Source organism: Arachis ipaensis, chromosome B4, assembly GCF_059453495.1.
Source record: "Arachis ipaensis isolate K30076 ecotype BB chromosome B4, ASM5945349v1, whole genome shotgun sequence".
In the NCBI taxonomy this organism is placed as follows: domain Eukaryota; kingdom Viridiplantae; phylum Streptophyta; class Magnoliopsida; order Fabales; family Fabaceae; genus Arachis; species Arachis ipaensis.
The window spans coordinates 8,072,100-8,084,811 of record NC_142439.1 but is presented as its reverse complement, the minus strand read 5'-3'; the positions used below and the strand labels follow the sequence as shown (position 1 = coordinate 8,084,811).

The 12,712-nt window shown below is 32.8% G+C and overlaps 1 protein-coding gene and 1 pseudogene across 4 annotated transcripts; one reads left to right on the top strand and one right to left on the bottom strand.

The window, feature by feature from the left end:
- The first annotated feature begins 2,735 nt into the window (after positions 1 to 2,735).
- Positions 2,736 to 5,246, top strand: LOC107635956 (pentatricopeptide repeat-containing protein At4g16390, chloroplastic pseudogene; annotated as a pseudogene). The gene has a single exon (XR_015881126.1). The product of XR_015881126.1 is annotated as a pentatricopeptide repeat-containing protein At4g16390, chloroplastic pseudogene (transcript).
- Positions 5,247 to 6,444: 1,198 nt separating this feature from the next.
- Positions 6,445 to 9,581, bottom strand: MAP70-5 (microtubule-associated proteins 70-5). Of its 3 annotated transcripts, none has more exons than XM_088485652.1 (12): positions 9,545 to 9,581; positions 9,321 to 9,469; positions 8,904 to 8,989; positions 8,758 to 8,823; positions 8,485 to 8,655; positions 8,247 to 8,417; positions 8,003 to 8,158; positions 7,775 to 7,921; positions 7,577 to 7,648; positions 6,967 to 7,479; positions 6,717 to 6,879; positions 6,445 to 6,640 (listed from the first exon to the last, which is right to left on the bottom strand). In XM_088485652.1, the coding sequence occupies exons 2-12, from the start codon at positions 9,418 to 9,420 to the stop codon at positions 6,633 to 6,635; spliced, it is 1,653 nt and encodes a 550-aa protein (XP_088341778.1). In that variant the 5' UTR covers positions 9,421 to 9,469; positions 9,545 to 9,581; the 3' UTR covers positions 6,445 to 6,632. The 3 variants fall into 3 exon arrangements, with proteins under 3 accessions (XP_088341778.1, XP_088341779.1, XP_016197564.1); XM_088485653.1 differs by having other exon boundaries at positions 6,717 to 6,864; XM_016342078.3 differs by having other exon boundaries at positions 9,321 to 9,561.
- Between the last annotated feature and the right edge of the window lie 3,131 nt (positions 9,582 to 12,712).

The window sequence follows — 12,712 nt, the reverse complement described above, 5'->3', positions numbered from 1 at the left end:
CGGGCTCAAATCTCGTTCATCGAGTTGTACGTTGAATTCGAACAATTTGAGGCTGACCGGAATATTGTACGGGAAGATTACAATAGTGACAGCGAAGAAGAGTTCGAAAGTAATTACGAAGTTGTTGTACGTAATTACCCATATTTATAAAAAGGATTAGAATTTTGTAATAATTTATCTTGATCGATGGGCCAAATAGTTAAGTGAAGTGCGAAAATATACTCAATTAGTATTTGTTTAAAACGAGATACCCTACATAACGCCCTGTAGTGGTGTACTAGGCATGCCGATCCCCAATTGTACTGTCCAATACTGCCAAAATCACGAAATAAAGATAGAAACTTCCAGTGCACAGATGCCCCAGACTTATCCCCAAACAATTGTCTCGATCAACAACATAATGTGGCACTTCACGTACCTCTGTATACTGTTTTCATCATTCAACTGTAAATTTTCTTTTAGATCCCGTAGCCACGTCAGTTTTATGCAGCTTCCTCTACAGTTCGACTTATGCGGTGCAACTCCAAATTGGTGTAAACACTCCGCCTCCAAGACTTCAAAAATACTCATTGTCATCCCTGTGACGGGAAGACTGTCCGTCGGAAGACCAAGAATTATAGCCACATCTTCAAGCGTCACAGCACATTCACCAATCGGAAGGTGAAACGTATGTGTGTCTGGGTGCCACCTTTCGATTAGAGCATTCACCAGTGCTTTCTGACATTAGACTACCCCAATCTGAGATACATGATAAAAATCAGTAAATCGTAAATGCTCCTCCACCCTATCATTGTACCGATTCGGAGGGACTGGGTGATCACGTGAACATTCTTAAACTCTACAAAAACATAACAAATTATTAGTCAACTCAGATAACAATTACTAACTTACTACTAAAAGATAATAATTTTCTAACTAGAGGAACTAAAATATTAAATTCATGCTAAACTTTTTGTTAATTACAAAATTTAGTAATTACCATGTACTAACCTACCAATTAATGAACTCTCATTATTAAAAAATTTGCACAACTGACTCAACAACACATTAATTGAAACCGCATAACTATCATAAATTATTTTACTAAATCCAACTAAAACAAATAATTCTAACTTCTACATTTAATAATTAATCCTTAAAATTATTCATAACTAACTATTAATAATAATAATAACTAACTATTATAATTTCTAAAATTAATTATAAAAATTAATATCATAATTATAATTTCTAAAATTATTATAAAATTTTTTTAACTATGTAGTAATTTTTACTAAGCTATTATTTTAGTCTAACTCAAATATTATCATTCATTCAAATAATCTCTAATTACGTTTAAACAAACATTCTAACTATTATTTAAATATATATTCCTAAATTTAAAAAAATAATAATAATCATTCTATTTATAAACCTAAATTCGTCTTCTAACAACAATAATAATAATTCAGTTCCTAACAATAATAATTACAATTAAAAAATATTAAAAAAATTTCAAAAAAACTTACATATTTTTAAAAATTAATAATAATCATTCTGTTTATATTCCTAAATTCAAATTCTAATAACAATAATAATAATTAACTTTCTAACAATAATAATTATAACTAAAAAATATTACAAAAATTTCAAAAAAAAAACTAACATTTTTTAAAAAATAATAATAATCATTCTATTTATATTTCTAAATTCATTTTCTAACAATAATAATAATTAACTTCTTAACAATAATAATTATAATTAAAAATATTAAAAAAATTTCAAAAAAAAACTTACTTATGTTGAAAAATAATAATGATAATTCTGTTTATATTCCTAAATTCAATTTCTAACAGCAATAATAATTAACTTCCTAACAATGATAATTATAATTAAAAAATATTACAAAAAAAAAAACTAACGTTTTTTTAAAAAATAATAATAATCATTCTATGTATATTCCTAAATTTATTTTCTAACAATAATAATAATTAACTTTTTAACAATAATAATTATAATTAAACAATATTAAAAAAATTTCAAAACAAAACTTACATATGTTGAAAAATAATAATAATCATTCTGTTTATATTCCTAAATTCAATTTCTAACAACTATAATAATAATTAAGTTTCTAACAATAATAATTATAATTATAAAATTAAAAAATTTCAAAAAAAACTTACATAATCAGAATAGCTGAGATAATGTATAATATAAAGTTCGGAACTATCAACATCTCTAACTTTATGTTTCTTTGGCATTTTAATTTTTTTTCCAGCATGCAGAACAAGAAACAGTGGAGAAAGGAAAAAAAATAAGAGTGTGAGCTCTTTGGTATGAAAGTGAAAGTGATTGTTCACATGATGGGTGTGGGTCTCTACTCTCTTGCATGGGTCTATATTGGGATTAAAGGTACCGTTGCAGGGAGGTGTCTGTGCACGACATGTGTTTAGGGCGTCACAACTCGAACCATGCATTTTGCCCTTAACAACTCGGATCGTCTGATTAGCACTCGCATGATCCGATTTGTGTTACTCTGACACTATAAGAATGTGAAGTACCCGTGTTCTCCATATCCCAATCCAACTCCATTGTGCTCCCATATTCAAATTAAAAAGCGTAGCATGGTTTAGATTTATCTTTTTTTTTTTTTATTTAACAAATTGTTTAATTAAAGCAAAAGTAACTAACGCTAGAGTCAAAAGTGCCAATCTTTTTTAACACTAAAATTAAGGTTGACTAACTGAAAAGTTCATTCGTTGTACTTTCCCATAAACCACCAATACTTCCCTCTATCAGAAATTCCGAATACTGAGAGGCAAACTGTGTGACGGTTGAAGGTGCAAATGGCTGAGTCTTACCGTCTACGCTTTTCTCCTTCATCCACCGCCACCTCCACCTCCACCTTCAACTCTCGCTCTTCCTCTTCCCCTCACTTCAAACTTCTAAACTTTCCTTCTTCCTCCCACAAGCTTTCTTACCTCCACACTCAATCCAAAACCCCTCTCCACGCCTCCTCGCACAACCCCTTTACATTTACACAACATCATGAACATCCCAATTCTCCAGAAGCTGCAAATCCTCACGACCCACATGCAAAGTCTCAACCTTTATCCAAAAACCATATTTGGGTCAATCCCAGAAGCTCCAGAGCCAAACACCTTCGCAAGAAGAAATCCCTCTCTTCCATTTCCGGTTCGTCGTTTTCGTCTCTCTTGAGACTTGCAAAGTCTTTAGACTCTTGCAGTCAACAAGATGTCCCTAAAATACTAAACTCCCTAGGGGGCAAGATTGTTGAACACGATGCTGTGTTTGTTCTTGATAACATGCTGAATCCTGAGATTGCACTGATTGTACTTAAGTACTTCCAGCAGAAGATTAAACCCCAAAAGCATGTTGTTCTTTACAATGTGACCCTTAAGTTGTTTAGGGAGGTTAAGGATTTTAAAGGTGCAGAGAAGCTGTTTGATGAAATGATTCAGAGAGGGGTGAAGCCTAGTATTGTTACATTCTCTACTATGATAAGCTGTGCTGCCACGTGTTCGTTGCCACATAAGGCTGTGGAGTGGTTTGAAAACATGCCTAGCTTTGAGTGTGAACCCGATGATAACATATGCTCAACTATGATTTATGCTTATGCGCGTGTTGGTAATGCCTATAAGGCTCTCAGTCTATATGATCGTGCAAAAACTGAGAAGTGGCATGTTGATAAAGTGGCATTCTCAGCATTGATTAAGATGCATGGCAAGGCAGGGAACTATGATGGATGCTTGAATGTCTACAATGATATGAAGTTTTTTGGTACAAAGCCTAACTTGGTAACATATAACAGTGTGTTGTATGCCATGGGGAGAGCAAGGCGCGCCTGGCAAGCAAAGGTTATATACGAAGAGATGGTAAGCAATGGTGTTTCGCCAAATTGGCCAACCTATGCAGCTCTACTGCAAGCCTACTGTAGAGGTCGGTTTAAGGAAGATGCTCTCAGTGTTTATAAGGAAATGAAGGAAAAGGGAATGGACATGAATGTAGTTCTTTATAACATGCTTTTAGCTATGTGTGCTGATGTTGGCTACACAGATAAAGCTGTTGAAATTTTCGAGGACATGAAAAGTTCTGCAGCTTGTCGGCCTGACAGTTTTACGTTCTCATCCTTGATTGACATGTACTCTTGCATTGGGAAAGTTTCAGAGGCAGAAGAGACACTGAATGAAATGATTGATAATGGAATTCAGCCCAATATTTTTGTTCTGACATCGCTTGTGAGGTGCTATGGAAAAGCCAAGAGAATAGATGATGCTGTCAAGATACTTAATCAGTTTTCGGGTTTGGGGATCGTTCCGGATGATCGCTTCTGTGATACTCTTCTGAATATCATGATCCAAACCCCAAAAGAAGAACTTGTTAAGCTAACAGATTGTGTTGAGAAGGCTAATCCGAAGCTCGGTTCTGTGGTAAGATGTTTGTTGGAAGAGCAGAAGGGTGATGTAGTAGATTTTAGAAGGGAAGCATGTGAACTTTTCAACTCAGTTGATGCTGAATCGAAGAAGTCCTTTTGCAATAGTCTAATTGATCTTTGTGTCAACCTGAATAAACCAGATAGAGCATGTGATCTTCTAGACCTGGGGCTGAGGCTTGGGATATATACAGATATACAGTCCAGGTCTCAAACTATGTGGTATCTGCATCTAAAGAGACTCTCACTTGGAGCTGCTCTGACTGCATTATGTTTCTGGATTAATGACTTGTCGAAGGCTTTGGAATCCGGGGAGGACCTTCCGCCATTACTCGGAATTGATACTGGGCTTGGGAAACACAAATTTGCAGATAAAGGTTTGGTAAGTGTCTTCGAATCACATTTGAGGGAACTTAATGCTCCATTCCATGAGGCTACACATAAGGCTGGCTGGTTTTTTACTACAAACAAAGCAGTCAAGTTATGGCTGCAGTCTAGGTGTTCAACTAAAATAGTTGCTGCTTAGAAACTTCAAGGTTTTTTAGGTGTTCTAACAGTGTCTCCCTCACCATTGATGGTGTTATTTTAGGGAGTCATTTGCCAAGTAGTTTTTATGCATTTTCCTATCCCTTTTGCAGAAATTTTGAACTAGTAGATTAGAAAATTAATATCTTTCAAATAAATTTTGGATTTATTAGAGAAAAATGAAGTTCTGATTCTAGTATACACTATACAGTGTAGTGGCTAGCAAAATATGAGTGTTCTTTACTGTAAAGATTTTAGTTACAAAAGATATAATAAGACAAATTTCGTATTATTTTGGACTCTTTTACCTCCTCTTTTACAAAGTAACTATCAATTTGGACAAAGTTGTACATTGAAAATCGATGTATTTGAACAATTTATATATTAATTGAAAATACAGACGACAAAATATTTTAATCTCAAGAATGAAGTATGAAAGGGCTTCTGATTTCAACGCCAAAAGGGGCTTCTGACTTTCTGTTAATAATAATATTTGGGAAGTAGTGGACTTAGAACTTGAAATCTTATCTAAAGAAGCTCTCATATATATATATATATATTAGAAGTCAAAATAAGAATGAATTGTGTGTGATGGCATGCACGTTAAGAAGACCTTCAACTAAAAAATTGACCTAAAGCTCTTTATATAAGGGAGAGAGCTTTTGTTCATTTCATCATGCAGAAAGCACTATGGGAAACTGTATGGCTTGTCACTCTCAACCAAAGAAGCAAACAAGAGGTCCTCTAGTTGAAGAAAGACGAAGAGAGGTCGATGCCTCGGCGCCAGTCGAAAAGATGAGCCCTGCTGATTCTAAACATTACATAACGGTTTGCTCGAAGCTGCAGGATGGGGAGATTTACCATCTTGTGAGAACAAATGACAACAGAAAGCTGAGGACAAGCAGTGTGAAGATTGTGGTGACTACAAAACAATTGGCACTGCTTTTAGGTGGACCAAAGAAGTTAAAAATCAGAAGTGGTGTCGACCGTGTCCGGGAAAGTCCTGTATATCGAGGCTGCAGAAAATGGCTGCCTTCTTTACCAACTATTCCTGAAGTGCAGAACTATTGAATAGTTGTATAGTTTTTGCAGTTAGTATTACAACATTTTCTGAGAGGTTCTGGGTTGTATGTATCTACTAAACAATATCAAGGATGTTTACTTGTTTAAATTTTTAAAAGTAACAGCAGGGAGAACCAATAGTTGTTAACTTTCATTGCTTTAGAGATATTACTGGTAGAATCTCCATGTGTTCAATTGTTTTCAAATAAAAGATTGTAATAATCCATGATGAACATAGGTAGACATCCTTATGGCTATGCAGTTTAGAATTTATATAGAATGAGTCTTGAGATCACTGGGGAACAATTTTCTTCACAACCATCATAATGCAGAAATGTAACTGAAATTGTTTTCTTCATATTAAGTATGCTCATATTCTTGCCGATGTTTTTGATAAACTTGGCTTGTATATAGCATTCCACAGTCAGAGAAAATCAAATATCAATATTATTTATCTAAATATAGTGGAAGACATAGTAATCCTTCTGTGTGTACATTCAAATCCCTGACTCTCTTTCTCCAATTGAGAGTTTATTTCAACACAAATGAAAATCTCATGACAATAAATCTCCTTCATTGTTCTCTAGATAAAGAATCTTCAGCGCTCGCTTTATCGCCCTGCAGTGATTTTGTATCGATGTTAAGGTACTTAAAACAGTTATAACAGTTATCAGAACTTAAAATGTTACAGAACCTTTGAGAGGAGTTGAGCTTCTGTTTCTTCTGTTTATTTCTGACTTTGTTGGTGTAGCCTCCTTTTCTCTAACAGCTGCTTCTCTTCTCATTTTCTTACACTCCACTTCCATTGCCTTTGTAAGTGCATCGACTTTCTTTGTAAGCATCTGCAAGCCATATACCTATTTATCTCATAACAGAATTCAAAGAAACTTGTTTGGAGTAAGAGACAAATATAGAAATTGATTGAATAACTCTGTTACTAGTACCTTTATTTCCTCATCTTTGGTTTGCAAACTACTCTCTTTAACTCCACAAAACTTCCTCAAACTGATGACCTCTTTTTGAAGCCTATCATACAGAAAACCTGAGACCATATCATCCTTGGTTTTGGAGTCATCTGCTTCTCTCTCATTATTGCAGCTATCTAAGTTCATTCCTGTGTTGTTCACCTGCATCTCATTTTCCTTTTCACTACTATCACCAACTTTACTTCTTGCCCATATACCTTTCTTCAACACGTTTTCCGCAGAACCGTGTTTCCTTTTTGTAGTTCCACCTTGTCCTAGGTTCCCAGCAGCAATGTCTGTGTTGTTTTTCATGCTTGGTTTCTGGAACAAAGAGCTTCCAACAGAAGATCCTCTTGGTTGTGATGTGGATCTGCTTCTTAGTCCACTATTAGTAGCTAAAAAACTCAAGATGCTAGACTTTTCTGTTTTTGGAGATTCACCAAACTGTTTTAAGCCTTCTTCTAGTGTTTTCAACCTCAGCTTTAGTTTGTCCTGAAAAGAAAGAAAGAATGAAATAACAAACAACAATATCTACAATATAAGTTGATGCAGATGCTTCTATAATCTATATCAATCTATATAATTTTACCTTCAATTGTGACTCTGCCTTTGCTGTTCTCTCTGATATAGCTAGCTTTTCTTTCAATCGTTGCATCTCGGCCTACATATGTAACAGCATACTTGATCATAAAACATTTCTTGCTCATACTTGAATGGCCAAGTTTTAGGATAAAAGATTCATTTGAACTGCTTTCTTCAGCATCTTTTTTTCATTATAGTTATGTACCTGCATAATCCTCCTTTCTTCTAGCCATTGCCGGACCGGCATGACCTTATCCTTTTCATCCTTCCACTCATTAGCCACAACAGTTGCAACTCTGTTAGCTGAAACTTTCACTCTTGCTAGCTCCCTCTCCAATGTCCTCTTCTCCTCCTGAAAAGTTTGTGCAAAATCATGTTACTACAAAGACCAACCATAAGTTTCAAAATGCAAGAATTCATAACATATGCCTACTTGCAGTTCAGAAATCTGTCGCTTATAGTCTCGAACGGCGTTAGCAGTTGTTCCACTAGCTAATATGACCTCCTCAAGTTCATGAATGGTTTGGCTAAGCTTTTCAACTTCCATGATCTTTTGGCGATGCGTTTTCTCTAAGATTTTGTTCTCCTCCTGTCAATGGTAAGATGAAAATTGATTGAACAGCATAATAGTTTCACTATAGAAACCAATTGTGAACAAGAATCATAGAAACTCATGCCTGGCAAATCTCAATCTGTCTCTTCAGATCAAAGTTTTCATTCTGTACTTCCTCAACTATTAGAGCCCTCTCTAGTGCACTTCTTAATATCCTCTCTGCTTCGAGCAATGCCGACTCTTTCGACTTTGTGAGCCGTTCCAATGCCTTCTTATCTTCTTGCAGTGCTTTAATCTGAAGCAAAGATGGGTGTTAGGACTATCATTTTATATAATTCTCCTACTTTTCAATATAATCATACCTCATTTTTATACAACTTGATCTCATCCTCAAGAGGAGTGATCACACTCTCAAATGGAATATAATCATCATCCTTCTCATCTAAATGTACCCTTCTAAGAGCTGCTTCTGCTGCATATTGCGCAGCCAAGGCGTCTTTCTTTTCTTCTGTCAGTTTCTTGATTTCTAGATTCTTCACATGAACAGATTTTGAAGTAAATGGATTTTAGAACTTAGCATTGTTTGACATGCTTCTATCTATGTTACAATCTATACTATTACTATATCAGTGTACCTTGTCCTTAAGATGATTCTCGGTTGTTCTAAGTTTCTGATCCAGTTTACTAACTTCATTTCTCAGCTGGAATTGGAGAAAAATTAAGTTTCAATCTACTGATAGTGTAAGCAATAATAAATAAATAAACTAAGCATTAAAAGTACCTCTTCTATGGCCTTATCCTTGAGAGCTTCAGTTGCCCTTAAGGCCTTGACTTCACCCTGGCAAGTTGCAAGTTCCTTACCCTTTTCTGCAATGGTTTCACAACTTAGTTATCATATTAATAGATGAATACACACTGAGATATGAAATTCTCATACCATATTCATTTTCCTATGTTGTGACTCATTTATTATATAATTGAAGTTAATGATTCCTTTCATGAACAAACAATGTGTGCTATTGTTAGTTAAATCCTTCTATTATATAATATCTCTCTACCAACTTTTGAAGTTTTAATAAAATTGATTTGCAGTGCTTAATTGACTTAAAAAGCCAACATTATTAAAGTCAAAAGGAACCATATGCTGAAGCATATAATAGAAAACAATATGAGAGAGATAGATATATGTATTGTGAACCTATGAGTTGGTTTTGGAAACCATTAATCTCCAAGACCAAAGGGTTATGTAGGACAAGTGGAACCTCCTCTTCACCATTTAGCTCTCCCAAAGTCACCATCTCAAACACAAAAATGGTCACACTAAGTTCAACTAGGCTTAATGGATATGTATATATACTTGATTTTCCTTTTTCTCCTTTGGTTTTCTTGTTTAGTGGTGGTAAATGCACACAAGAGATATATGTGTAAGGCTTAGTCCAAAAACACCAACAAGAAATGATGATTCAAGTGCAATGTGTATATATATATATATGGTGGAAATTCAAGTGCAGTGAACTTCACGTGAAGTTGATACCTGAGAGCTGTTAGATAATTTAACTGATTTGACTAAATTTTCATCTAACGGCTCTGAAGTATCAACTTCACGTGAAGTCGACTTCACCCTGAATTTTCACTTATATATATAATACTTAGTGTGTGTGTGAGAGAGAGAATTATGGCTGAAAATATGAAAGTCTATTCTTGTAAGGAATTGACCGTAAAGAGTGGCAAGGCATTCCCCTTCAGTGAAGCAAGCTTCAGAACTAGTAACTAGTTTAGTTCATTGGATCCTCCTAAATTCTTCCATGATAGCAACCCTTACTTTCTTTTTCTTCTTTTTTTTTTTGTTAATTTTTATTTTAAAAAAACATTTAATTTTGATGCATTTAGAGTGTAAAAAAATTTATTTGATCATCCAATCAAAAATTAATTATTTTTAATAATATGACATTACACAATTAGTATATAAAAATTAAATTCTTTTAAAATGTTTTCAAGTCAAAAGATAAATAACATCAAAGCTAGTTCAATAGGTGAAATTTGTCTCACACTTATAAATATTATAAAGATCATACTTTTAAGTCAATTTGTAATATCTATAATTAATTGTACTAAGTCAGATATGATAATCATGTTAGGAAAATGGATTAGGTGGATGCTTTTATTCAGTGAAAAATGATAATTACAGTGATGCCAAATGTTATTTGTTGGTTACTACTTATACCTTCTAGAACAAAATTATTTTTCCTACCTGAATTCATTACCAATCATATAGCATAAAATAAATAAATAAATAAATAATAAAATAAAAAGTACTGCACTAGTGGTTGGTCACATTTCTGCATAGTTTTTCATACAAATATACAGTCATATTGTTTTTTCAGCTGACATATTTTGCTTCAATCTCAATTAACATTAATATTATTAGATATACAAAGAAGTTCTCGAATATGAAGATAAAAGACTTCATAGAACTAGAGTATATGATTGAATTTTTAACAGTTTTAATTGAAAACAACATGGTTATATACTTAAAAAAATTGTAACTCCTATGGTAAAACTCTCCTCTATTTTTTTTTGGGTTAAATTACACCGTTGATCCCTATACTTTCAGTGAAATTGCAAATTAGTCTCTACACTTTAAAAGTTTGTAATTAGATCTCTAAAAAGAATTAAAATTTATAATTTAGCCTCTGTTGTTCAAAAAATGTTTGATTTAACAGAATATTCTCAACATATTCTCTATTTTAACAGAATATTCTCAACATATTTTGAAAATATTTTGTTAAATCAACACTTTTTAAACGGCCGGAACTAAATTATAAATTTTAATTCTCTTTAGAGACCTAATTACAAACTTTTAAAGTGTAGGAACTAATTTACAATTTTACTAAAAGTGTAGAGACCAACCGTGTAATTTAACTTTTTTTTTTTTTTTAAATGCTATGAAAAAACATAAGAAAGCCTTAAAAAAATTGTAACTCTTTTTGGCATAGTAACTAATGCTTCATTCATTTCATTTGAAATCTAAAAATTGTCATATCAATCTTGTTTCATAAAATAATATATATCATTTTGGACTATTGTATTGCTTAAGCGCTAAAAACGTTTTTAGATCATTTTTTCTTTTACTTATTTGAAGCCACTCAAAAGGCAATGATATATATATACTACTTAATTAAGAGTCATGACTCTACTTTGAAAGAGACCAACTAAAGTGGCTTCAAAGTACAAATATATAAATTTGAAAATCAATATTAAAAGTTGTCATCTTTGCTTATAAGTATATTAATTAAAAAAGGTTAAAGAAAAGAAAAAGAAAAACGGCTTCTACACACAAAGAAAGGTGTGTGTTTTGCTTATTCTATGTTTGGATATATGTTACAACAAATGGAAGGGTTTACCTACAACCACAAATCTTCTTCACTTTAAAATAGACAAGAGTCACATAGATACATACTAAGTTTTTTTTTTTTTTTGGTTTGCACCAGGGTACGGGTATCCATCAGGCCGGAAGCCCAATGACTAATCCCTCGGGTACTGAGGCAAAGTGGGCAACCCTCCCAAGCAAGCAAGCTCCATTTCCATCCTCGAGTGAGTATCGAATCCGAGAGAGATGGTTAAGGGATACAAACCCTCATCCATCTGTGCTAACTTGCGTTGGTAAATACATACTAAACCCTAAACCCTAAACCCTAAACCCTAAACCCTAAACCCTAAACCCTAATTCATTTCAATTAAAAAAAAAAACAGAGTTAAAAGGAGTTTTTTTATCATTGTATATAGTTGTATAGTTCTATACTTGTATATAATGAAAATTATGATAATTTACTTTAAATTTTGATCTCTTTTGTATTTTTTATTTTTCAAGTAATTTTTTTTTGGTAAATTGTTAACTATATAAAAAATAAAAAACGATCCAATAAGCATGTGAGCACTAGTATTATATTATGTAATTGAAGTTAATGATTCTTAATTTGATTTTACATTATTACTTACAATAGTTTGATAGTGATGTGATATAATAGTGGGATCAAACTAATTTTATAAGTTGGAGTGATTGTTATTATCTTTAAGGCACATATTTTATATATGTTGGTTTAAATTAGTGGAAATAAAAATTAAATAATCTCTCCAACCAAAAACAAAAAGGATCGGATTAACAATATGAACTAAGATGACGAACACATATATAAAATAGAAAAATAATGTATAGCATGAAATATATAAATATTTACGTGCTCAAACTTAAAAGCTAAACTAAAATACTTGTCATCAACTAAAATATTCAGCATTTGTCTAAAATCTAAACGTGCAGCGACTTCTAAATAAATATATTTCAGCAAATAAAAAATGAAACTCGATGACTAAAGACAATTTTTTAAAAAATAACCACTCATCCTGACTAAAGACAAGTTAATAAAATAACGGAAGCCTCTACCCAAAATGGTAGTTGTAGAAAGGGATGTTTTTATCTTTGTCCATCAATTGTAATGTATAAGTATGTAATTTAAAATAAATAAATGAAGAATTATTTTCTCAATTGTCTTCTAGTCGTAACATTTTTTTTGAGAAGTAAAAAAAATTAGA